At 46.7% G+C, this 25,647-nt stretch overlaps 10 protein-coding genes across 10 annotated transcripts; 6 read left to right on the top strand and 4 right to left on the bottom strand.

The window, feature by feature from the left end:
• Positions 1-607: 607 nt before the first annotated feature.
• CABS01_10045 (uncharacterized protein) lies at positions 608-1,568 on the top strand (the record flags this gene model as incomplete). The annotated part of the gene is made up of 2 exons (XM_060543401.1): positions 608-643; positions 699-1,568. The coding sequence occupies 2 exons, from the start codon at positions 608-610 to the stop codon at positions 1,566-1,568; spliced, it is 906 nt and encodes a 301-aa protein (XP_060399582.1).
• Positions 1,569-3,817: 2,249 nt separating this feature from the next.
• CABS01_10044 (uncharacterized protein) lies at positions 3,818-4,873 on the top strand (the record flags this gene model as incomplete). The annotated part of the gene is made up of 1 exon (XM_060543400.1): positions 3,818-4,873. The coding sequence occupies one exon, from the start codon at positions 3,818-3,820 to the stop codon at positions 4,871-4,873; it is 1,056 nt and encodes a 351-aa protein (XP_060399581.1).
• An 857-nt stretch (positions 4,874-5,730) lies between these two features.
• Positions 5,731-8,211, bottom strand: CABS01_10043 (uncharacterized protein; the record flags this gene model as incomplete). Its single annotated transcript, XM_060543399.1, has 3 exons — positions 5,731-6,153; positions 6,233-6,962; positions 7,043-8,211. The coding sequence occupies 3 exons, from the start codon at positions 8,209-8,211 to the stop codon at positions 5,731-5,733; spliced, it is 2,322 nt and encodes a 773-aa protein (XP_060399580.1).
• A 986-nt stretch (positions 8,212-9,197) lies between these two features.
• On the bottom strand, positions 9,198-11,199 carry CABS01_10042 (uncharacterized protein; the record flags this gene model as incomplete). The annotated part of the gene is made up of 7 exons (XM_060543398.1): positions 9,198-9,234; positions 9,290-9,363; positions 9,430-9,459; positions 9,517-9,756; positions 9,935-9,978; positions 10,091-10,874; positions 10,948-11,199. 7 exons carry the CDS (start codon positions 11,197-11,199, stop codon positions 9,198-9,200), a joined length of 1,461 nt encoding a protein of 486 aa, XP_060399579.1.
• Positions 11,200-12,518: 1,319 nt separating this feature from the next.
• Positions 12,519-13,629, top strand: CABS01_10041 (uncharacterized protein; the record flags this gene model as incomplete). The annotated part of the gene is made up of 2 exons (XM_060543397.1): positions 12,519-12,753; positions 12,812-13,629. The coding sequence occupies 2 exons, from the start codon at positions 12,519-12,521 to the stop codon at positions 13,627-13,629; spliced, it is 1,053 nt and encodes a 350-aa protein (XP_060399578.1).
• Positions 13,630-14,645: 1,016 nt separating this feature from the next.
• CABS01_10040 (uncharacterized protein) lies at positions 14,646-16,246 on the bottom strand (the record flags this gene model as incomplete). The annotated part of the gene is made up of 3 exons (XM_060543396.1): positions 14,646-14,847; positions 14,899-16,019; positions 16,067-16,246. The coding sequence occupies 3 exons, from the start codon at positions 16,244-16,246 to the stop codon at positions 14,646-14,648; spliced, it is 1,503 nt and encodes a 500-aa protein (XP_060399577.1).
• Positions 16,247-19,393: 3,147 nt separating this feature from the next.
• On the top strand, positions 19,394-20,250 carry CABS01_10039 (uncharacterized protein; the record flags this gene model as incomplete). The annotated part of the gene is made up of 2 exons (XM_060543395.1): positions 19,394-19,831; positions 19,891-20,250. The coding sequence occupies 2 exons, from the start codon at positions 19,394-19,396 to the stop codon at positions 20,248-20,250; spliced, it is 798 nt and encodes a 265-aa protein (XP_060399576.1).
• A 2,255-nt stretch (positions 20,251-22,505) lies between these two features.
• Positions 22,506-23,039, top strand: CABS01_10038 (uncharacterized protein; the record flags this gene model as incomplete). Its single annotated transcript, XM_060543394.1, has 1 exon — positions 22,506-23,039. One exon carries the CDS (start codon positions 22,506-22,508, stop codon positions 23,037-23,039), a length of 534 nt encoding a protein of 177 aa, XP_060399575.1.
• Positions 23,040-23,081: 42 nt separating this feature from the next.
• CABS01_10037 (uncharacterized protein) lies at positions 23,082-23,514 on the top strand (the record flags this gene model as incomplete). Its single annotated transcript, XM_060543393.1, has 2 exons — positions 23,082-23,281; positions 23,343-23,514. The coding sequence occupies 2 exons, from the start codon at positions 23,082-23,084 to the stop codon at positions 23,512-23,514; spliced, it is 372 nt and encodes a 123-aa protein (XP_060399574.1).
• Positions 23,515-24,114: 600 nt separating this feature from the next.
• On the bottom strand, positions 24,115-25,051 carry CABS01_10036 (isochorismatase; the record flags this gene model as incomplete). The annotated part of the gene is made up of 5 exons (XM_060543392.1): positions 24,115-24,413; positions 24,472-24,636; positions 24,694-24,841; positions 24,897-24,931; positions 24,982-25,051. 5 exons carry the CDS (start codon positions 25,049-25,051, stop codon positions 24,115-24,117), a joined length of 717 nt encoding a protein of 238 aa, XP_060399573.1.
• Positions 25,052-25,647: the final 596 nt, after the last annotated feature.

Raw genomic sequence — 25,647 nt, 5'->3', positions numbered from 1 at the left:
TCAGGCTTGTCCCATGCACTGAGGCTGATCTCTCGCGCACGTATTCTCGCATAAGGGGACTGGATTCCCTTCCCATAGAACCTCTGCCGTGACATAAGTTCAAGTGGCCGACTAGCCCGAGATACATCGGACGGTCTGAGACAGACGCGGATGGAAGTATGCATCGAACCACGAGAATTATCTGCCCCGATAGAAGTGTGTGCGTTCAAAGAGTGATGTTGCGTGACATACAACAAGGTTACGCAACTTGTGCTCGGACTTGGGGCGGGAGGATGCGTCTGTCAAACCGGGGGTCCGGCCCAATGGTCAATCTTACACATAGTGGGCGGACGGTGTCTTCGAGACTCAGATACCACGACTTCTCACATTTAACGTCTTGAATGCGTGGTTGCTGACGCGGTTGATGCCTCCCTCGGGTGACCGAAGTGCGCCCTATTTCGATGGGCGCGAGCCCTCCCTCGAAATTCTGTGTATCAAACGCGCGGCATAAATACTTCTTCAGAGACGGAGGCGGCTCTGATACGCCAAATCAACATCGATATAGGATCTTGGACTGATCTGCCCATCTGAGTTCTCCTACTTCATACTAGTGTCAACACTTTTCAACATGATGCCTAAGATTCAGAAAGTCGCCGTCGCAGGAGTAAGCTCGTGTTCAAGCTTCGTCTAGGCAAATGGTCCGTAACTAACAATGCAAGGCAACTGGTAATGTGGGAAGACCAACTCTGAAAGCACTGCTTGCAGATGGTTTTGATGTGACTGTCTTGGTCCGCAAACAGGGCATTTTCCCTGACGGTGTACATGTCAAGGTCGTCGACTTCACTTCTTTTGATGCTATTAGAGATGCTTTACAGGGCCACCAGGCTTTCGTGGACTGCACTCTTGTTCACGACGATACTCCAACGAGATTGATAGATGCTGCCGCTGCAGCTCGAGTGTATCGTTTCATTCCATCAGACTTCAGCCTGGATTTCAACAACCGCAACGTCCACTCGGTGCCCGTCTTCTTCAAGAAAGATATGAATGACATGCACTTACTGAAGAAATGTGAAGAGACCGGAATGACTTGGAGTGTTATCTGCAATGGAGCGTTCCTAGATTGGAACCTTCGGACCGGCTTCATGAACATCGACATCTACAACAAGAAAGTTGACTATATCAACGAAGGGGAGAATGTTCACGTCTGGACTACGCTCGAATCAACTGGCAAAGCCGTTTCAAGGGCCTTGCTCCACCCAGTGGAGACTGAAAACAAGCCTGTTCACGTGCATTCTGTCAACAAAAGCCAAAAGCAGATGGTGGACCTGTGCAAGGAAGCGTTGGGGACTGACGGTTGGACTGAGTCAAAGTCAAATATGGACCAAGTCTTTGCTGGAGCGTTGAAAGAGTTCCAGGCGGGTAACTACAGCATGAAGGTTTTTGGCGACATGATACGCTATGCGAACTCTAGGCCGGACTTCTCTGGCCCTTGGCCCAAAGACGATAACCCTATGCTTGGAGTCAAAGAGATGTCGGACGATGAGGTGAAGACTCTAATTAAGTCTATTGCTACAGAAAAGACAGGCTAGCGAGGTATATGCTCTGCGGGTTATCAATAGTTGATATAGTATGCCTCCATTCGAATAAATCTCAGGCCACTTCATTTGAGTATGAGAGCTTTCATGAATCAAGAAGGAGGATTGGCAATCCGTCAAAGGGCTGTTTCTATTCCTACTGATTACGATGAAGTTCCGACTTTGACACTTAACATGGCGCCACTTGCAGAGTCTTTTTCGCCTGGAAAGTTTGAAATTCCACAAAAGAAAACTGATGCCAGATATCTAAAAACGAGGTTTGAATATGATACCTCTCCCTCTAGAATTGGTTACTGTATGATGTAGATTATGTGCAGGAGCGCATGTCTTCAATGGTGCTGTTGAGAAAATTGGACATGGAACAATAGAGAAGCGAACAAGGTATCACTTTACCCGTCGTGATAAACTCTTGGTTCTGAATAGCAATCCTCGAAGACCTGAGTGTTTACTTACGAGCTATCGCAAAGGATCTTTGAGTCTGTCCTAAAAACCCTGACTTGTCTCTAAACTTGGAAAACTTGAACGGAGACACCTCGAATGTGTCAAGCAAAGAAAGCAAACCTCTGAAGTTTATGTCTCGCTCAAGAAAGATGTAGTGTCACTAAGGTAGCAAAGTATCGCAATCTTCATAGGCGGGATCTCAAAGTTTGATATCGTACTAGAGACATGAAGTCAACCCTTTCCATTCAAGCAGTAAATTTCGCGAGTGCAGTCGTAGCGCATGGCTAGTCTCAATTTCCCCAACTCGGAAGCGCAACTCTCATGCAGTCTCTCTCCTGCCATGATCTATTTTAGCCACTAAGCTAGGCTCACGTGTATTACCACTCTCGTGACTCAATTATGCTCCCTCATCAACAATTACTGATTCATGGAGCCTCAATGTAGAAGGATGATGAAACTTTCTGCCCATATTAGAAGAATCGATGAGCAGAAGTCTTGCCCGAAAGTGAATTCGGGCTTTCGACGATAAACGTGAAGATAGATAACTCTATCAGGCTGCGTGCTTTATGTAAAGTTAAGACATGAGTCTAGCACAGGCTAAGCCAAATTCATAATTCGAGTGAAAGCATCAGCGTATGTATTGAGGAGAGCACTTCGGTCTTCCTTTTACGTGATATAAATCCCAGTGCGCTATCAAACCCAGCTCGAAATGGTTTTAACACTCAATCAAGCATTCGAAAGAGAGTTGACACACAGCTATATCTTTCTCTATGGAGCATCCATGTGGAAGACAGGATCAGTATCTTGCTTCAAAGTCGAGTTGCTCAAATCGGCTTATGTATCCTCGATAGTCCCAGACTTTCCTTAACGGTAAAGCCATGTGTGGTTACTCGGCGAACTAGAATTCGATTACAATCCTGCACTTTTCGATCAACACATGTTGGAAACTTTGGGAAGTCTGTCTGTCTCAAGCTAAGCAAAATTTTGCAATGATCTGCAGACAAAGACGTCAGACTCGACCAGAGTAGTCCTCATTTTATTATCCGTGGGCAGAACCCATCCTGCGCTTCAAACGGCCAGATCTCCATAGTGTTTCCGGTCCCCCAGGAAACTTGTTTGCCATCTGAACTCCACAAAGAACAGCTTCGAACCACATCCAGTCTTCTTCCGTGTGAATTCTCCAGAACCAATCACTTGTCCACGCTTCCCCGGCGACTCTGAGGCAACGGAGCAACTCATCAAGCTTGCCATGTCTTTGGGAACCAATAGTTGGAGGCGAGCTGCTTCGACCTTCCTGAAAATCATATTGAGTTTATGCAACCTCGCGGTGTAATCCAAATTCACAGCGACCAGGTAGTGTACGGAGGTTACACACAACTTACCGTCGCCGCCTGCTTCGCCTCCTCTAGAGAGCCGGAGCATCAAACGAGTCAGTAACAAGACCCTGACTGGCTCTGCGATCTTTTTGGTTTCACTGTCGACGCGGATCGGTAGCACCCACACAGCAAATAAGCTTTCTTCGTGGGGTGGTTCCCAAACCTTATTGTGGCAGCACCTGGGGTCATGAACCTGCATATGAGAGTGCAGTCTGCAGCTGGCAGATGAATGGCGCTCGTCTTAAGTACTAGTGAGCATCCATTCTACCCTACGTAGTAAGGCTGCGTGCGCCGTCGCATCTTCCATCTCGTCTTGATGACGCCGCCGCCACCGCTCGGTTGTGTTCCTCTTGCATAATGCCTTCCCCAAGGTACGAACTACTACTGGCGCCGTCGATTTACCGAGTTGGACTTCTCGACTGAGAGATGGCTGGAGAGACGGGCACCATCTCGGTCTCGCAGGTCCAGGCGATGGTAATGATTGCATTCGCCGCGACCGCATACTACAATACGATCGAAACCTTTTTCTCCATATTCACAACGTTCAAGCGCCGACGAGGAAGATACTTCTGGAGTATGATCGTGTCTAATACTGGCATCAACATCAATGTGATCGCCTTTATTCTGCGGTACTTTGGCTATTACCAGAAAGCGATTTTCGCATCGAGTATCATTATCCCGATCGCTTGGTACTCGATGGTCACAGGCCAGGCCATTGTTCTTTGGTCGCGGCTGCATCTGGTTGTTCACAGCCAGCGGAAGATCCGCTGGATCTTGACGATGATCATCTTCAACGCCGTCACGATGCATATCCCGGAGACGGTGATCTTCTTCCTCGCCAACACTAGCCCCAAGCAATACGTAATGCCCTTTAAGATATACGAAAAGGTCGAACTCGTCGTTTTCACGATCCAGGAGACCATCATCGCATCGCTCTTCCTATACGAAGGCTACAAAAGCCTCAAGCCGTTGAGTGCAATCAAACCAAGAGCTGTTGCAAACATGGTGCGACACTTGGCTTCACTGTTTGCTGTTGTCTTTATACTAGACACAGGCCTGATCATCCTGGAATACAGCGACAAATTCGAGATTCAGACAATGTGCAAGCTATTTGTCTACAGCGTCAAGCTCAAAGTTGAATTTGTCGTGCTCAACAAACTATTGGCGTTCACTCGAATGAGCGCCTGCGACTGTCGAGGCCCCGAGAGCATACCTTCCGCCACATTGGCTGATAGCAACAACCGGACGAATGGTGAAAACAATGGAATGACGCTGGCACTTCCGGCCATTGAGCAGACAAATGGTTCACTTTCTCCGTTGTGGCAGACAGCGAGGAAGGACTACATCTTTGATGGACGGACGTCTCCGATGAGTACAAGAAGCAGAAGAGGGTTGAGGGAGGGAGATTTAGATATCAGCCCAGAGGAAGACAAAGCGACGGTGTCGATACGTGAGAAGCCATTGGTGACGGACAATAGGTAACTATCGCAGACGAGGGGCAGAAATTTAAAGCTTACAAATCCACCTAGAGCCTTGTTTCTTCCCCTCTTTGGTCAAAGTGGTGCCCATCTCAACATCATATTCAGTAATTATTATGCTATAGCCATCTTGCAGAGTGAGTGCTTCGATAGTGAACCCAACTTTCTGAACATCGTGGCGTCATAGTGGAAAGCCCATGCCAATGAATAAAGTTGGGATACATAGAATGGGAGGTCTGGCACCCACAGAAACTCGGAAACGATCGATTCGTCTAAATCAGTGTCTCGAACGTCGTCGAGATGACAAGAAGGCAGTTCCTAAGTGCGCACAGCTGTCCTTGAGAATCCAGTAAGAGGCACGTTTTGTCAAGGCTTCGGACAGCCGAATGACGAAGAAGAAATATTCAGATTACTCAATTATTCTAATCAGGACCGGAATTATCCAGGACTGAAGGACTTTCGGTCCAATATTCGCTGGCATCCACTGTGTAGAAAGAGACATTGTCACTTGCCGGACACCTGAACCAGGAAGGGATGACTTCATATTCCCGAAACAGCGGTTCATTGCACTCGACTGCATGCGTGGAAGAACTCGAAAACGGATAGTGACGAAGCTAAAACGCGAGACTCCTCACTATTGAGCTCGAGTCACGTCAAGGTTTACCAGCTAGTTACGAGTGACAAGATCAGTGAAGTACTCGGGTCCGATGCCGAGAGCGGCTTCGTCGAGAGGAAGCAACTTTGCGCTCCTTAGCCATTCTATAGAACTTTGAATATTGAAAAATCCAGAATCCAGTCTGTTCGCCTTCCAATAAGCTAAAAGTGTAGGCTTATTGAGAAGAGCGGGATTCTACATAACAGTTATGGTTCCGTCCAGCCAGCTATTGAAGAAGCACCAAAGTTATTCCACCATTGAAGCGCATCTCCATGCACCGTAAAGCTTTGAGGGAAATCGAACATCTCTAAGTCGTCTAATATTGAGGTCGCCATGAAACTTGTGTCCTGGCGAGAACCTGACACTTCATCAAGAACATCCCTCACTTGGGGAATGATCGTCGTCCCTAGCCCTTGATGGACAAAGCCCTCTTGATCTGCTCCCGATGGGCTGTGTACCCGAGAGGATGAATAAAGAGACGCATCGAGCAGGATGTCTAGGAAGCGTGCATACCGCACCGACATGTGAATGTCATCCGCGGCTCCTTCGCGCATTGACTTGATGGATTCACGCAAAAGCTGTACATTTTGATGTGCTTCGCTCACGTGTGGATTTATAATTAAGGTGCTCTAGAAGAATTTCAACAGTATCAGTTCTCAGAAGGCGAATTCAAGCTTTCGTGGTTATGACGAGAAGAGGGAAACTAACCCTCAGAAGATGAAGATTGGCGGAGACGATGAACAACCAGCACCGTACAGGGAGATACCGCGTAATGTGTGAGGGTCTGGAAACCCTCGTGAAAATAGAGAGTATGTCACGGCTGGCATCTGCTGCTTTTTTATCCAGTACCGACAGAGCCTGTCTCTTGTCATCAGCCAATGCCATGGAGACATTGTTGTACAGAACGTGGCCAGCCGGGGCGCAGCTATACATGACCATGTAGTGATACTCAAGATCGAGGCATGTGGTTAGCAACTCGGATTGGTCTGCCTTTAGATTCTCGTGGCTCCTTCTCCAACGCGATAACGCTCTGTCTACATGCTGTACTTCAGGTAGGATGTCGGCACTAGGTGGTGTTGATACTCCCGGTTTCCGAAGGGACTGAAGGAGTGTACGCAATCTTCTTGTCTCGTTAAAGAGTTCGTAGTAACTCTCCCAGAGAGCGCTGTCGGGAAGCAGGCTAGCGAAGGTCGTCGAGAATCGGTAACGTACTGCCTCGCGCTGGCTTTCGGGCAGAAGCGGGCGCAACCCCAAACGCAAGCTCAAGTGTTCATCAGTTAAATATATGAAAACACAATTTAGCTGGTTCCATTGCTGCCGCAAAGTATCTTTAGCAGACTGCGTTGTCGATTTGAGCGGTTCTTTGTTTGTGCTTTGTTGATCGTAATCAAAACAACAGCCTTCTTGAGCCAGAGCTATGGCATTCGAGAGAAGCATCCTGCAACATGTCAAAGGTCCGTGGCCAACTATGAGAAGAGAAAGGTTTGACACTCAAACTTGGTATAATGTAGCACTTACCATGACATCTTATTACTTCTATAAGCAGGAGCGACAATATTGAGGTCTTCGAGGAGCGTTGCCATGCCGTATCTTTGCTGGCTCGTCAACGAAGTATGCTGTCCCGATTGTGTACCCAGCGGTTCTCTTTGCAACAAGTTTTGAGATCCCGTGACATTACTTTCAGGTTCCTCGTCATTGCTGAATGCGACTGTATTGTTGATTGCCTTGGGATGCCATTCAATTAGTAGTAACATGGATGCAACGGCACCAGGGGTACGTGTGTATGATGAGCCCCAGAGAGCTGACTGCAAATACTGCTGACAAATCTTCCATGTCTGCCAGTGTATTCTTTCTGAACGAATCTCACCGTGGAGCCCGGAGAGTACGTGGTAGCGGGATGAGATCGTGATGAGTGTAAGAACTAGCAGTGGCTCCTCGATCGGTAAGATGCCATACCGCTCACGATCCCGGTAGAATGGAGGTACGACAGGACGTATCGACCATATGATACTAAAATAGAAGTCGAGATACTCGATCAATTCAGTCTTGCTTAAAATTCGTCTTTTGATCAGAACGAACCGTTCCCAGTCGGAAGTTCCGCTTGGCATGGTGGGTACGATTGATGCTTGACTTTGGCAAGTCACCGTTTGGGGCGTTACCTCGTAGTCCTTGCATTGTTGACTAGCAGCAGTGAACGTAAGTAAGTCCAGGTCATCGGCTGTGTTGTGCAGATGGGCTGAGATAATCCTCCTACGTGCAGATGGCTGCGAACCTGGTGGAGACGGCTCGATGGGTGAAGGCTCACATTGGAACACTCCAGCGTCAGCCGCGGCTCTCTCAAGGTCACTGGGACAGTCGCCACCACTACCAACGTTGATGGAGCCGGTTGCGTTTGCTTTGTTGTTGAGGTTGCCTATGGAGGCTGGTGAAATTGATGGGTCTCGGGGCGGCTGATGTCTTGGGCGCCTGCGGGATGCGTTCCTCGTGCTCCGCATTACGCACTCTCGTCCGTCGAGCTCACATCGCTGGCATGGCTGAGACTGGCCTGAGGGGTTGGCAACACAGCGAGTTTTGCGCTTGCGGCACGTCTCGCACGATAAGTATGCCCTGCGTACCTTTGAGTTGGGCGGAGACGCTGCCCTGTTGGGTGGTTGAAATTGAAGGCTACCTCGACTGTCGGAGGACATATTTTGAGTTGCACAACTCTTATCAATAATTATGACCTCGCAATGATGGAGACGGGAACAACATGTGAGAATGAAAGCGTGTAAGAAATACAATGATGCTGATATGGGCTGGGAGTATGAATCCGTCGAATGACACAAGCGTGGTTACTGACTTCTTGCTCAACAGATGGTTGATAGCGGCAGGGGGAGATTTTCGCAGGAACTTGCTTGGAGGAGGGATGCGGGGTTTCTTATACTCACCTCACTCAGTGAACTAGTGGATTGGTAGGTAGAGATGTACCTTTCGGTTGTGGACCCACCCACTGACCTTGAAAGTGCTGGTCTATAACGTTCCACCACTACCTATGTTAACGACCCTCGGAGAGAGCATCTCGATCTTCTCTGTACGGTCTGGGCATCTAGACCACATTCTGATCTGCAGCGACTTTTGAGAGAGCACGAAAGACACATACGGAAAGTACTGGATCGACCAAAGGGGCACGGCGTCTACTGTCGCAAAATACGAATTCCACATTCAGAAGGTCAAGCATCTCGGCCGGATCGTGGGAATCAATGGAAGCAGGATGTAGTCTGGAAAGGATCCAGCAGTACTCAGTTGGGCGACACCAGTATACGTCAAGGATGTTCAAGGCATTCTCGTATTAGCAAACTCCTATCGAAGGTCCGTCAAGGACTTCGCGAAGAATGCATCACCACTGACGAAGCTTGAGAAGAAGAATATAACATTCGCGTGTGATGCTGGTTGGAAGGATGCGTCCCAATGGCCTTGAAAAAGCCTTCAAACCAGCACTCATCCTCGAACATTCCTACCCAGAGAAAGCTAGAACGATGGAATACGATTCATGGGACTATTTCAACGCTGGCTATTCGTCACAGCCAGATGACTCACCCCAGCGACCGAAACACTCTCAAAGGAACGACCTCTCATTGCGGTCTATGAAGTCTAAGTATGTCACACGTGGTTTCAGAGGAGCCAACTTCCAACTTTATTCGTCAAATATCTTCCCAGGATTCATGAGCCAGCTAGATTTTCATGTCAGCAAAGGCGTTGCAACAACTCATACTTTGCGTAACTCACTGAGGATCCAAGCGATCTTTGATAGCCTTCATTACCCCAATTGTATCAGAGCCCAATTCTTCAAGTAAGCAATGCTACGGCGGCTTTTAGTATCACTTCATCATGTGTCGTTGGCATTCCATGAGTGGGCGCCGACTTACCTTCTTCCCAATGCCGATGCCATGTTCGCCCTGTTTGCGTATCAGAGCTGAACAAATTTCAGGCACAACAATTGTCCGACGTCTTACCGACACAGTTCCTTCCATCTCTAAAGCTTTGTGCATCATTCCATTTATGAAGCCCTTTACGTTCGCCACGTCCGATGGTCTCTTCGGATCATACATGATCATCTGATGGAAGTTGCCGTCACCAACGTGACCAAGTACGCTGGAGAAGAGGCCCATCTGCATTGCATCGTTTTTGGATTCCTCTTCTATACGCGTCAGCTTTGCATGCGAAAATTGAGACAGGCGAATTCGGTACGCTACCTATCATTTGTGCCATACGTGAGATTGGAACTGCTACATCGGTGGACCAGATTTCCGTACCCTCCGGGCGGGCAGCAAGGCAAGCCCAAAGAGCTTGTTTGCGAGCGGACCACAAAGAGTCCATGTCTTCTTTCTTCTTCGCAGAGAGAAATGTCTGGCACTTGGAAGAACTACTGACGCTCTTTGCCAACCGAACACTGTCCTCGATGTTTTGTTGCGAACCTGAAAACCTAGTGTGCTTCGTCAGTTTGAAATAACTATGATCGGGTGTGAAGAACCACGAACTTAAGAAACAGAGTCGGTAACTCTTCCCACATCTTTCCTCCCACCCCACCGCTCTTGTTTATGACTTTCATCTGTTCATCATCCATCAGTTCGCAAGCGGCGAGGTTAATGCCTTTGCGAATCATCTTGGACGCCGCGTCCGCAGCATCCTTTACGGTTAAAAATGTAGCGGTTGCCACACTGTAGTCAGATGGTACAACCGCTAGTTTTAGGGTTGCCTCCGTGATAATTCCAAGTGTGCCTTCGGATCCGGTAAATAGGCCGTTCAGGTTGTAACCAGCTGAAGTCTTGCGCGGCCGACGCCTGGTCTTAATGATAGAGCCGTCCGCTAGTACAATAGTCAAACTTAGAACATAGTCCTTCATCGTGCCATATCTCATGGCGTTGGTTCCACTACAGTTCGTTGCAATCATGCCACCAATCTGTGCCGTTGGGCTAGGATCGAGAGGCAAGAACAACCCACTTGCCTTAAGTTCGTTGCTTTCGTTAAGTTGAGTCCAGTTTACGCCAGCCTGCACAGTCACATCCAAGTCGTCTGGGTGAAACTCCACAATCTTGTCCATAAGGGATAAGTCAATGCAGACCCCGGGGTGTGTGGAGGAAAAGTTGCCCTCTACACTGGAACCCGCGCCGTATGGCACCATTGGGATTCTGTAGCGGGAACAAATCTTGACTATACGGGCCACATCCTGCGTACTCGTTGGACGTACGACAGCTTTCGGCCTGACGGATGAGTTGGATGTCGACCACTCTGAATATCCGTGCTCTTCTATATCGTCTTCGTCCGTGCTCACCGAAGCGTCTCCGAGTTCTTGGCGAATTTGTGCGATTCCCTGATGGTACATCCTTAGTCTCTCAAAATGCAATAAGTCACGTTAATGAGGTGTTGTAGAAGTCGAAACATACTTTCCTTGTAGATGCTGGACTGGCATAGCTTCTAGTCTGCAGTGCGTGGAAATCGCTTCGAGGCCCTTCTGTGCCTTCTGCAAACCACAGGGCAGATCCTATAGTTCCGATCAAAATTCCAGTGAATGCCCCGGTAGACGAAGAGAAGATTGGTATGGGGCGACAAAGGTCTCCCGCAGGAGCTAGCCCCGTTGGGTGTGCTCTCAACCACTGCGCAACGGAGCGCGTTGATGAGCGCAGAAAGCGTCGCATCGTCAGATTTATGATGGCTAGCCCGTTAAAAATTGAGGAAGAAGGGGAATGAGGAAAGGCAGCTGATGATGGGCAGAAGATCTTAGGTGAGGCAGCTTGTTATTTGGAGTGTATTTGGTCTCAGAGAATACATCTCACCAAATTCATTCTGAAGGTACGGAACAGGATATTGGTTTCTGCGTTGCGTAGAGCGTTGTCTTCGGATATTACGAGAATAGAGTAGTTCCCACGGATATATCTTTATCTATCGGACAGCATTACCTGACACTAGTCTCCATTTCGTGCCGCAAGAAAGCGAGTCTTCGAGTACTTCAAACTGTGGAATGTGAAAATACCTCGGATACTCGGATATTATCAATGCGGTTTAGCGCCTAGGTAGCACGTCACCACACCTATCATACCGCGGTCCCCAATAGATAGTGGCAGATTTGGGTCCAGAACGGCAATCATTGTCTCGTGCTTGTTTTGCGTAATCACATCCCTTGCCAGTACAAAAGTACATCCGCCTCCAATGCGTGACTTGGAGACCAAGCCGAAGTGATCAACTATGATTCCACTGCAGAACAGGCAGTCTCAGCAGTGGTTCTACGACATATGTTCGGGACAGCAAGCTGGAGGCATCTGGCTTCAGGGTACTGGGTGCGTTATTTCAACGCAAGGACAGAAACACAAGAAATTGACAACTTCCCAGAAAGCTTAGATTTCCTTGCATTCGCTGGAGAGAATGTCTTTCGAGGATTCTTTCTCGACGTATATAGGACTGCGAGATCGACATACTGGGTCTATTTTCACAATCATTTAGCCTCGCTGGACCAGTGCCAATGCTACTACAAAAGTCTACAGAACAGAAGTTCCGGCACGTCGAGCTGGGCGCATGGGGTTCAGCTGCCGCTTGCAAGAAATCTCGGCTTCCTAGATCTGAAACCAGACTAGGCTGGCCTGGTCGTCCCGACCGACATCTGGACGAAGTCCTGATCTTGGAATCAGACGAGTATCCACACGTGGAGTTTAGGAGCACGCATACATACGTAGCTACTCCGCTGAATGGGGCTTCAATCCTAGTCTACTTTAGTATCTCGGACACACAGAGAATTCTCGAAAGCATCACCATGCGTTGGCTACAGGCCATATAAGAGTCTGATCAGAGCTGCATTCAAGAAGTATTGTCTACTTGCCAATCCATTCTTGTTTGTACATCTATGTGTTTCACTCCTTTCTTCCACAAAGTCATTCGTTGATCAAGTTTCCTAGTCGTGATCGGCTATCGGACAATCATTTCTTACAAACTTCTTATCTATCTCTCCCCTTCTTTCATCAACATGCGTTCCATACTACCTCTCCTCGCCGGCGTCAGTCTGTCTGCAGCTTGGACCGAACTTCACCATGAGCCATTCATGAACAAGAACGTTGATCCAATTGTCGTTCCAGGCACCTATACTTCGCATATGCACACCTTCTTCGGCAGCGACGCGGTCACCAATATTCTCCCCACCTCGGCTGACCTGCAGAAAGGCTGCTATAGCGGCCAGAATGCCAACGACTTGTCTGTTTACTGTACGTATGACAGCAATTTACCTTGATCTTGCTTCTTTGCATCTGACACGACTGACAGGGGTCCCCACACTGTACTATGTCGATGGTGACACCTTCACTGAGGTGCCTGTCTTCCGCTTCAGTACCTATTACACCAATGCCTTCGCCGAGATCGCCATCCCCCAGGATTTCGCCATGATCTCCGGCAACGCGTCTGCGCAGACCCAATCCGAGGCCGATCACCCTTCCAACGGATTGGAGTGGTTCTGTGAAGGATCGAACGTGCGTGAATCTGATATCGCCAAATTTCCCACCAGCACTTGCGACCAGCACTTGCAGGTCTCGCTTCGCTTTCCCAACTGCGTCAACCCGGACAACCTCGCTGCATACGACTGGAGCGACGAATCCAACAAGTGTCCTGAGGGCATGAAGGCGATCCCCCAGCTTCGCTATGCTGCCCGGTACAACACCAAAGCTGTCGTGCCCGACGGCTGGAGAGGCGACGCTCCCTTTCAGCTGTCGTGTGGCAGCGCCTCAGGCAACGGATACTGCTTCCACGGCGACTTCATCAACGGCTGGTACGAAGATGCTGCCGAGAACATGCTCGCGTCCGGCGGTGGTGGTTACGAAGATGGCCAGTTCATCAGCGGTGAGCACGGATCTGTTGCGGCTGATTCTAGCTGCACCCCTACTGATCAGGACCCTGACAACGGGACGAGCGACTATCATTCAAGCTTGGAGATGATGAACGGTGGAGCAGCTGTAGTCGAGGCCGTGAATGCGACTTCTGTGCCTGTGACCACAGTCGCTCAACCTACCACCTTGGCTCCGGTGTCGACACCTGCGGTGAGCTTGACCTCGGCACGTCGAAGACGGGTCAAGACCATGATTGTCTAGAGCCCCTCTTGGGCAAAAGCGCTACTAGACAGCCATAAACACATGCCTTTTGGGGATACGCTAGTCACAGGCCGATGCTTTCCCTGGGCCGTGCTTCTGGGTGGTTTGGGTAGTTCTTGTTGAGTACTCTACGGGCGAGAGTATGTCGGGCGAAGCGACGGTCGAACGGAGGGTCTTACATTTCTCTATAGCTGGCTCTTGTCTTTAAACTGCCATTCAAGCACTATGACATGATTCAAACACAAACCCTGTTGTTCTCATGCATCAGAATTGACCGATGCAATAGAGTCTATTTATGTGAAGCTCCTCGTCGATCAACCTCGCTTAAATGATGTAGGAGCTAAATCTAGTCTGTCGTTGGTGTTTTTCGACTATATAGTCATAACTCTTGTTTGTTCTGATGAACCGCTCAGGTATACATCTCGAATTTCCGTTACGCATTTTCGTTAGCCGAGATATCCAGGTGAGAAATGAAGAAACCAGGTTAACCTGCCTTCTGAATTTGGTGAATACAAAACAATCAGGCTGCATTATTTACATTAGACGAAATCGATCTCCTTAACCCTCCGTCATGAATTGCATCTTGCACCACTATACGCAAATGTATGAGGAGATGACAAGAAAGTTTACTGGTCTTGAGCTTTACCAAGTTACCAGGGCAGTACTGTTTGACTACTTATCCAGACAATGATTCGCCTCACCGGCCAATGAGAGACTTTGAGTTAAGCTTAAACTAACCCCACCCTGCACCTCCACTTGGCGCACTGAGTACGTACTTACGTAAGTAAGTGCCAAGTACCTTAGTTGCTCAGTACTCCCGTCGCAGTTGTGATTGCAATCAAGTTCAGTGCAGCGGTGTCGTTGTTTTTTCGAAGGTGTGGTAGCGTGAAAGCAGGATTCCGCATACTGAATTACCTCACACGGAGAAAATGAGTCATCACTAAACTTTGAAGCAAGCCTCATTCTTCTTGTAGCTCTGATATCTCTTCCGAGTACATTCCATTGTTCGCCACAAACTACAGATTATATCTGAAGGATTCGTTCTCCCGATCCGTCCGGTCTTGCAAACCGTGAGACAGCTCCGGTGGACCGTGGACTCTGTCGCGCCTCTTGTTCTCTCGGTCGAGTGCCCATCGGAGCGTGGTAGCAACAAAGACACAGACCGCAAAGCAGATCATGATTCCTGTGAATGATTCGTCGTAGCGCGGTGCAAATTTTCTATGACGATTAGCATGCGTACGGTCAGACGTGGTATGCTGATGTACTTACGCGTCAAACATGAGAGGGCCAATGATGTTCCCGAGAGAATAGCCTATAAACGTCCCGGCAGCATACACAGCTTTCTTGGTGTGTCCAGCAACGTTGGACGTGCCCAGGCCAATACACTGAACCCATGCGGATGAGAAGAAGTTGATAAGGTAGAAGCCAAGGATACGACCTGCTCTGTTGGAGTCTGGAAGTTGCCAGATCAAGGAACAACCCAAGATGACAGGAACACATGCTCCTATAACAACGTAGAGCCTAGAGTTGGGAACTCTTCTGCCAATATAACCTGAACTGAGGATACAAATAAAGGCCAGAGCACCAATAGGAAGATTGAGCAGTAGAGATGTAAAGACGTCGAAACCCATGTCCTTGAACACAATGGTCCCGAAAGTCGTCACGGCGCCGGAGCCAGTGCAAGACACAGTAGACAAGACAATGATGCCCCACATTCGATAGTCCAGCAAGGCTTCTCGGAATTGATAGGGCTTGAACTGCTTGTCTTCGGCACCAGCATTGTTCTGTCGGACTCGCTCGAGAAGAAGGCGGCGCTCGGCTTCTGTGAACCCCTTGGCATTCTGAGGGCTGTCGGGAAACAGCCACCAGAGAGCGATACCCCAAGCTAGGGTGGCGAGACCGGCAATGATATACATCCATTGCCAAGAGTTGAGTGCACCTCCCTTGATATGGCCGAGTCCGTAATTGATAAGAGGTGAGACAAGAAGAGATCCGCCGCTGCAAGAATACCACCAGCTGGATCGTGATATCTGCTCTGAGTGGGTGTACCAGAGGCCCACGACAAGCATGAAGATGGGAGATACACCTGCCTCGATGAGACCAAGCATGAAACGGTTGACAAGGAGTCCTGAGTAGGATGTACAAGCGGGCGTGCAGAGAATGACGAAAGACCAGGCTACGCAGATAGCCGTGCAGACAATTCGCATCGGGTACCGTTGGGCGAGGAACGAAATTGGATAAGTGCCTGCGATGTATCCAAAATAGAAAATCAAAGAGACCCAAGAGTATTTGAGACCGGTGGTGAGCTCTAGATCCTGTCTCAGGCCAAATATGGCGGCCTGGCTGAGGATAGCCTTGTCGTAGTATTGAAGGGCATAAGTGAAGCAGAGCTTACAAAGTTAGATTCAACCGTGACAAGGAAAGGGCCATGACTTACAACAGGCATCAACTTTCGATCGATTTTTCGAAGCAACTTTCTGTTCGTCTCCTCATCGAGTTCCAGGCTACTACCCATCACTGAGCTGGGAACCCTCTCAAGGTTAACGATAGATGGCTTCCCACCAACACTAGCATTTGAGATGGTCTCGTTTTTGTGATCTTCCATATTCGTAGTCATAGTCGCTAAACAGGAGGGGGTAGACGAAAGCTCAGGCAGAAATTTGAGAACAAGAGGCGCGATGAGAGCACGGGCCCGACTAGGATGAAGTTGAAGATTGGGCCGAGCAAAAGTGGGCAGGAACCACGAGTTTAATGTAATCAAGGGTGAGAATATCTGGGATCCAATAACCCCTTATGTTCTACCCCGTATTTACGAATTTGCAGCTTGGGTTAGGTCCTTACTCGGCGTAGCCTCCTGTCCACAAGACGACGCGTCTCAATCCTGGTGAGTGGGGAGTGAGAGCTGGTATGCCAATGTGGCACATTCCTCGATTGGTAATGCAAATTGTCCGAAAACCAATTCGCAACTGTGCCGATCGGATATCTGGGAGGCTAGTTCACTTTCAGAATTTCCGAACCCGCCTTTTGTCGACGGCCTCGGTCTCGATCTCATCCTGACCAAAGCCAAGCTCTATCACTGGCCTCTCCAAAGTCCAAACAATAGCTAGGTAGTTTTGATGTTCCCAAGCAAGGTCGCATGACAGCGATTTTACTAGCGCCATTGCTGAGTTCTCCTCGCTGTCATCATTGCCTTTTCCAGCCCTTGTTTGACTATTAAGTCGACCCCCCCCCTTTTGGCCCCCCCCCCCCCCCCCTTTTAGCCACCCTATTAAAACATAGTATTAAAACATCGCTACTAACTATACTTAATTAATTAACTATCTTCTACTACTATAATAATATAATTATTATTCTCCCTAAGTAATTCGACCCTTATAAATTAACTAGGACTAACTAAATAGTTATTAAAGTCTTCCTAAGCTCTTTATATATTCTAAATATTTACGAACTTAGTATTTAGGTTTATTAATATACTTTTCTTTTTTTATAGCTTTAATTAGTTAACTTTAGCTTTTAAAACTCGAATATAATACTAAGATATTACTAAATAATAGGCCTACTTATTAAATACCTTTTTTATTTTTTTAAATAATAGTTATTAAGTATTATAATCTAAACTAAGTTATATAAATAACTTTAACTAATTATAAAGCTCGCTAGCCTTCTTAAGTATTAACTAGTTAATAATAAACGCTACTAATACTTAATTAATAACTTTTTTAGTATTACTAGTTACTTATTTAGTATTTACGGTCTTTTTAGTTAATATAACTAGGTTAAGTAGGATTATTAAATTAATAAGTAGTCTAGTTATATTAGGGGGATATAGTTTAATTACTTTCTATTTACTTCGTATATTTAACGATATTAAACTAACTAAACGAGCTTTTTAATAATAGTTTAAAAAGTACCGCTTTTTAATAATAATAAAATTATTTACTATATCCTCCTTATTAAGCTCCTTTTTATACTTAGACTTAATAAGTCTAAAAATAGCTATATTTAATAACTAGAAAATATAAAAAGTATATAGTAATAAGAATAGTAAATAAACGTTATTTCTATAATATTCTTATATAAATTCTATTATTATATAACTTTTATAGCTATTTAGAACTAATAGTTAAAGCTTATTAAGTATATTAAGCCCCCTAAGGGGGGGGGTCTTAGTTTATAATAAGAATATTATTTTTAACTATTAAAGGGCAGTCTTATTAATCGTTTAACTATTATTTATTATTATAAATTCTTAATTAGTATAAAGGTTAAGTTTAAATAAAAACTATTATTATTATACTAACTTTCCTTTATATATAACTAGTAATTTAATAGCTCGATTATTAATAAAGATATACTTAATTATAAATACTTAAGTACGCGAACTAGGCTCTTTTTTTCGTACTACTATAGTCTCTATTTTACTTAAAACTAGGCTATTAAATCCCTTACCCTCTAGGATATTAGTTTTATTTATATTATATTTATTAACCTATTTAATATTACTAATTTTTAATATATTAAGTAATCTAAACTATAACTTAATTATATTAATAATAGCTTTATTTAAATATTTTAAATTAATAATACGACTTTTTTAGACCTTAATTAATAAGTTCTTTTTTAAAAAAGCGTCTATTTATCTTTTTTTAAAAGGATTTATATCCTCTTAAGATCTTAGAACTTACTTAGTAAATTTTTTAAGCTATTTATAAATTAGTATAATACTTAGATTATATTAAATACGAACTTATTAAGCTAATTAGTTTTTTTATTATAAAAGAAGCCTCTAGAGGTTTATAAATATTATTATTTTTATTTAGTAACCTTTTTTATAATTATAAAAAGTTAACTTTAGAACTCTAAACTTAATTAAGGCCTAATTAACTAAAAAACCTTTTTTAATAGCTTTAAGAGCCCGAATAACTTTATTTTTAGTATATAAGACTATTATATATTAATAAATAAGTATATAAAAAAGAATTATATTTAGATAATTTTTATAATTATTATAGTAGTTTAAAAATCGTGGGTAGGGTTTTAATGCGGTGGCTAGGATAGAGAAATGGGGTGGCCAAAAGGGGGGGGTGGCCAAAAGGGGGTGGGTCGACTTATAATTCGGCCAACCCTTCCATTGTCATGACCCATGGTGGTAAGGCCACTGAGGATCGGCTAGGCACGAGAAAACGGGGTACCAGTACCCGGCGAATTTTACCCTTCTCAAGACGTGCAGCCTCCAATTGTCTGTTTTGACAAGAGGAACGACGTTGTCGAGATCTACTCCGTCCAGCAAAACCAAGAATTTCCTCTTCGCGTGTACTGCTTTGTTTGCTCGGTAAGTTGTCATGCTTCGGATATTCTCAACGTAGTCTAGCGCCTTATTTTACGCTATTCCGTAACGCGATCCACCCCGCAATCCCCTTGCGTTCTAACACCTTTCTATTGAGATGGATCATCCATAATCAGGATTGTTGTTAGTTTGCATATTGGCAAACACATGCGGGGATGACAATTTCCTGACCTCCAGCCAGTTGAGAAACGCTTGGGACGCACTCGGACTCCAGCATACTCGGCGGTTGTGCTTCGAGCCACGGCAATTCAGGATGAGCTTGCGTTCTTGAACGCCTAACTTCTTCTGTTATATAAGGGCCCCCAGCGCAAGATCGTCAACAGATCGATCGTTCACTCCCTGCTCAAACGAAAGTCCGAATAATTTCTATCTTGTCCTTGTTAATTTTCATTCATCATCAGAGGTGCTGTGTTCGCAATGAGGCTTCTCAATCTTCTAGCACTCACCCTCCTTGGCAATCTGTCAATGGCGGGACCGACTGACAAGCGAGCTGCTCTAACACAGGTCACCAGTTTTGGCAGTAACCCTGGTAACCTTAACATGTACATCTACGTCCCAGCCGAAGTCGCGGCCTCTCCTGGCGTCGTGTTTACACTCCACGGCGCTTCCGGCAACGCTCAGCAGCAATTCGCATCCACACCTTACGCAACGCTGGCGGAGCAGTACGGCTTTATCGCCGTTTACCCAGAATCCCCTCAAGGTGCATGGGATGCGACCTCTAGCAAATCACTTTTGCATAACGGTGGTGGCGCAAGTCAATCAATTGCTAGCATGGCTGCCTACGTGGTCAGCACATACAAAGCTAATACCAGCAAAGTATTTGTCTCTGGGGTGTCTTCCGGCGGCACAATGACAGTGAGTCTTGTCGCCTTGAATATTGGACTCCGTGAGCCCACTGACAATGCGACCTGTAGTTTACCTTGGCAGGAGCCTACCCTGACGTCTTCAAAAGCGCTATCGTCTATTCTGCTGCTTCCACAGCGAACATCAAGAATCAGTACCCAGGATATACTGGCACTTACCCTAGCATTCAACTCTATCTAGGCTCTGCGGACACCATCATTGGTACATCGACATTTAATAAGTCGCTTGCGAACTGGGCCCCGGTCCTTGGTTACGACACTGCCCCGGATCAAGTGCTCACCAACAGTCCTGTCAGCGGATGGACGACGTATGTCTTGGGCAGTAAGCTTGAAGGCATTTACGCCCAGGGTGTCGGGCATCCCGTTTCGACCCAAGGCAATGAAGACATGAAGTGGTGGGGTTTTGTCTAATAATCCATTGGTTGATGCTACCGCTGAACGTTGTAAATAGCGTCAGCATCTTTTTCCCTCTTACACGAAATTCCAATCAGTACATGTTACATGTACGTAGGATCCCCGTTATAGAACGCATTGAGCTTGCCAATCGTGCGGGGTTCAGTAAAAACGTGACAAGAATACAAAGAGGTCAGACACTTTTGACACGATTGCTAGATGGTGCGAAATTCGTTGTACACATTCACAGAGTTGGAGTGTACTTACCGATCTTTCTTTTCACTCTTAACTGAATATCACGGTTTCTCCGCTGTTCCTAGCCGCAGCCCCCGACCGACGAATTATAACTACTGTGAAGAGCGACCCCCCAGTCGGTTCGCTTGCCACTGCAGTCGGCCCTGTCATGTCGAAAGTGAGTATAGCGATTTAGTCCTTTTTTGGTAACCGCGCGCTGAGCTCAGTCACATTTGGACGACACACTTTTCTGGTCCACTAGTGAAATTAAGGGCGGGTGACGTTAGACAGCGGCCGAGCAAACGGAGCTGTTTGGTAATCTGGGCTTATGTGGCTTGTTAAGGTCTTCGAATTGAGAAATTGACTCACAAGATGGAAGTTTTTTTGTCCCGGTAATTGTGGCAGGTGGACTTGGAGAACATATGTTCACCTGTCTGGACGATGTATATGGTTGAGCTGTGGATCAGGAGTGTATCATTATGTGACGTTTTCGGTCCTAGATCTCTGCGCCCGTCCCCGGCATGTCCTTACTGCTTTTTACTGAATCACGCCGGGTACGCGCTCTAGCCGAGCTGGATACTCATGTGGGCTGTCCGTGTGAGGACCAGGGCGGTTGATGCACTGCGCTGGTCCAGCACAGTTGCTCCTGTTGTGGTCAGTCTGACCACAGCGTTGGCAGACTGGCCCCCTATGATAGCTGCGGGCATAATGGTAGCGTCAACATGTCTTACACTGTTTGAGCCATGCAGGCCCTAACGCACTAAGTATGTTGCGCCGTAAGAATTGCTTTCAGATATCTTTGCTGGAAATTCTTCAGATAAGATCAAGAATGATCACCGAATCCATTGCCATCGCTCCCGAAATACGGAAATAGCTTGAATAAAGCTGTCCTGAACAGGACAATTTGAACTAGGAAGGCCTCGCCGATGATGAAGCAGCCTCCTTGCCCGAGTGAGGGGTTCGGAGTCGAATTGCATCCGCTTAGACTTTGACTATGCCCCACGGCGGGTATTTCCCGTCAAAATTGGATGTCCTAATGATGCTTAAGTTTCTAGTCACCAATCATGACAGATCTTTCCATCAGTAAGAATATTGTGAGTCATGCCTACATATACCTGTAGAGATGACGCGTCGTCTCCCCGCCCCCTAAATTCCTGATCAGGGGTCCCTAGACCGTTGAATACAGAAGTTTTTCGCCGAGTTAGAGACATAGACATGTTACTCGTCCGTAAAAAGGAGAATATGGGGCTGTAAAATTTGGTCGAACAGAGTATTCGTTTGCCAGATAATGAATATCCAGGATCATGTGATGGTCTTTTTCCGGCTTTACAGGCGCAAATGATCGACCTTAACGGGATCAGGCTTCCAAGGAAAATCACACGATACGGTACACTTTTTAATTACACAATCCAGGATCATGATCTTGGCATCCGTCACTATGAATGACATTCCGCCACCTTTGAAATATAGAAGCAGGTACCGAACTAGCCAAACGTATGGCTTGCAAGTCAGCAAAGAAATCATTTCCGTTCGATACGTAATAACGAGTTGGGCTCTAAATTTCGGCGTCTAATGCAGACTTTGCAAGCGTTGGCAACATGGAGGCATCGAAATATCTCGCATAGCGGTGAAAAGCGAACGTGGATTTATGGATAGGTATTGGAGGCTGAGGAGGCTTTAACGTCAAGCTCACTGCCTCTCATGTGGAGAGGCAAGATGCCATCGTTCATATGCATCTTTTCTGAAAAGAGAGTCTAGACGAGGTGTCACCTGGAATGCGTGCGGTAGCCCCTCCAAGCTAAATTGCCTGGGACAAAACTGGGTTCACCATGAGGAAAATTTGAAGGGTGATCTGACCGTCTCAAGTATCTACATCAGGGTCTAGAACATCATACCCGACAACCGGAGTATGAATCCAAGCGTTTCATCCGGCATTGACGTGAAATTGTACACTTCAACGTACAATCCGCTGAAAACGTCATGGTGTTTGACTCCTGTTCGATCCTCATTCAATCTCGGCAACTCGTTGAACTTCCAATATGTTTAGTAACAGTATTCCTAACCTTCTCGCCTATTGTCTCACCCTTTATTTGTCCGTTGTGAGCGCGCAAATTGCGACTTTAGACCAGTTCTTCAATAGAACGACCTTCCCAAACGGAAAAGCCGAGAACGTTACCATATACCTGAACGAAGCCGTTGATCTCGCCAAGACCTGGTCTCTCTATCAGTACTTCCAGGATTTCTGCATCACTCAGCAGGTGTACCCTTCACTATTCCGATTTCCCGCCGGGTTTGTCGAGCCGTTCTCACCATTTGACCGGCTCAACTTTGTCGGTCACAACTTCGTGTCTGCCTGGGCATATGATACCGGCGACGGTATCGTTCTGATCGATGCTCTCGACAAGCCGGAAGAAATCAATGCCATACTGATCCCCGGCCTTCAGAAGTTCGGCTTCAAGAGGTCTGATATCAAACACTGCATTATCACCCGTGAGCATGTCGACCATGACGGTGGCGCCAAATATCTCAAAGACACCTTTAACACCACACTTTGGGCTTCCGAGGCTGCCTAGACATCCATGGCTGCTCTCGCCAGCACAATTCCAACACTGCCTATGAGAGACCAGATCCTCATCGACAAACAGGAGCTCACTTTCGGCAACGTCACATTCATGTCCATACTCACTCCTGGTCATTCCCCTGGCAACCTGTCCCTCGTCTTCCCCGTCTTTGAACAGGGCGTTCCTCATATCGCTGGCTTGAATGGCGGCACTGGCATCCCCGCACCCAAGGTTGATAGAGAGAAGAAGATTGTGTCCCAGAATCATCTTGGCAATGTGGCCAAGATGGAAGGGCGTTGACACGCTAATATCGAGCCACCAAATTGCCGACCACGCCTTGTTCCAAGCCGACCTTCTAAGTCATCGCCAGCCTGATGCAGCCAACCCCTTCGTGATTGGCATCGATGATGTTCAGAATTACATGAAATTCAACGCGCTCTGCACCAATGTGATTGCTGCGCGACAGGGCATGGATTTAGATGTCTGAGGTGCTGGCTACATAGCGATATAGAACAATCAGCAGCCTGTTCTTCTGATTACACGATAGTGATACGATAGTCCTATCGACTCAGCCACGATGTTTAAGCAGCTGGATGTTTGTTTTTAACGGAGTCTCCGTTCCATATAGGCCAGTGCCAGCAAGACGATCAATTGCGTACGCAATGTCTAGAATGCATGTAGATCATAGATAGTTTCTAAAATCAATGATCAGAGAGGGAAAGGAATACTTCACATTCTCATTGTGTTGAAACTAGGCTAGTAAGGTCAATGAGCCTCGAGTTGCGGCTTGTGCAAATAGCAAAACTCTTCGTCCAAGTCTACCGGTGAACCCTTGTCTTTCGTTAACTTCACGACCAGGTTGTCTTCGTATGCAGAACGACATGTTATTATTGCGGGTCTATGATTGTGTGAGGAGCGACCACACATAACTGTAGTCGGGAAACCTCGATCGACCTAAGCATGACAGGAAGCAAATCCACTCCGTCTCTGGACCAGCTACTAGCTACACTGATTTTGAGGATGCAGAACCTTGATTACAAGTAGCAGTGCACTTATTGTGGCTCAAGATGCGGTCTCAAGCATTTTCTTAACGGGTGCCGTCTCCCACAGCAGTCCCAATGGCTGCATTGAAAAGCTGCGCATTCAGAAGGTACGCCGGCGCATACTGAGTATACCAATCCGACATCTTCGCAACACCCGGAGGACCGCGCCAATCTTTGAAAAGATCAGCTGCGATGCTGAACAGACCTGCTAGGTGCACACCCGCTGCCTGCATGCGAGAGTTGGATACATCGCGGATAAGCTCTGAGGTAGTGCCAGATGCTTCGACATTAGCCCAGACGCTATAACCTTCTTCACGGAGAGACAGAGACAGGAAAGTAACGCCTGATCAATGATTCAGTAAGAACGCTGTATTTACCTTGAGAGTTATGAAAATACTTACAAACATCGGTCACAATACCGGCAACGATCATCTGGTTACGACCAGTTGCCTTGACGGCATCCCTGAATTCGGCATTGTCCCACGCATTGATCTCACTGGGACGCTTGATGACAGGGACGTCCGGGTACATGTCAAGGATCTCCTTTGGAAGAGGACCATTAGGACCTACCACTCGTTAGTAACAGTCGATAAACCCGAAGCCTCGTAACAGTCAGATTCAACCTTCTTCCTGAGATGTGGTAATAATGACCGGTAGGTCGTAAAGCTTCCCGAGGGCTGCATGAGCAATCACGTTTCTGTAGAAAAGTTGGCCATCGAAGTCTCGGGCCAAGTTGAACAGCCCAACTTGGTGGTCGACGATCAAGAGAACCTGTACAATGTATCAATAATGCGGTCTAGAACCCATTGACTACTAATGAACGAACCGAGTCATTCTGACTAAGCCTCTCGAAGGGGACAGCTGCTTCGAATTAGCACATGCCAAGAAAAATATGTTCGTAGAATCCTCACCATCAGCTCTGGCAAAGCTGGAAACAGCGCTGATCAGAAGCAGAAGGCTACAGAAAGATAATAGAGCCATTGTATAGACGGTTTGTGATCCTCAATTTTGAAAAGCGTTCTGAAGTGTCGTTGGGGAAGGTAAAGAGAATGATGTGCGTTGACAATTTTACGGCTCATGTCCAGGAAGCAACCACCCATTTATACGAACAGAATCTTTCGTCGATTGTGATATACTAAATCCTCCTTGAGGTCAGCCTAGCGCTACCCATTGCTCACGATAGACCAGAAACGCAATGGAATCACGTTTGGACCCTTGCATTTCCAAAACTTTTGTCATCATGGATTCTTGAGTTTGTAAGACGGAAATTTAGGCTCAACGCAAAGAGCGGGCAAGCATTTTTCATCATGACACGCTACCAAGAAGGCTAGGGTCAGTCAGCTAGACGGTATGGCCCACACTGCTTTCGCCATATCCCATGGGACTCTCATTCGATACGCCTTCACGATGAACCATGGGGAAACCATCATGTAAGCGGCCCTACGGACTCCGAGGGCGAGATTTCTCGGACTAATTTACGGGCCAAGACTTGGATCCTCAAGACATGAACTAGATAAGTGGATATACATATATGGAGCCACATAGATATGTTCATAAGTACATCTTTTCACACCATA

This window comes from Colletotrichum abscissum (assembly GCF_030869225.1).
Source record: "Colletotrichum abscissum strain IMI 504890 chromosome Unknown Scaffold_25.1, whole genome shotgun sequence".
Taxonomy (NCBI): domain Eukaryota; kingdom Fungi; phylum Ascomycota; class Sordariomycetes; order Glomerellales; family Glomerellaceae; genus Colletotrichum; species Colletotrichum abscissum.
The sequence above is the reverse complement of the archived record's forward strand: the minus strand, read 5'-3'. Positions and strand labels throughout refer to the sequence as shown.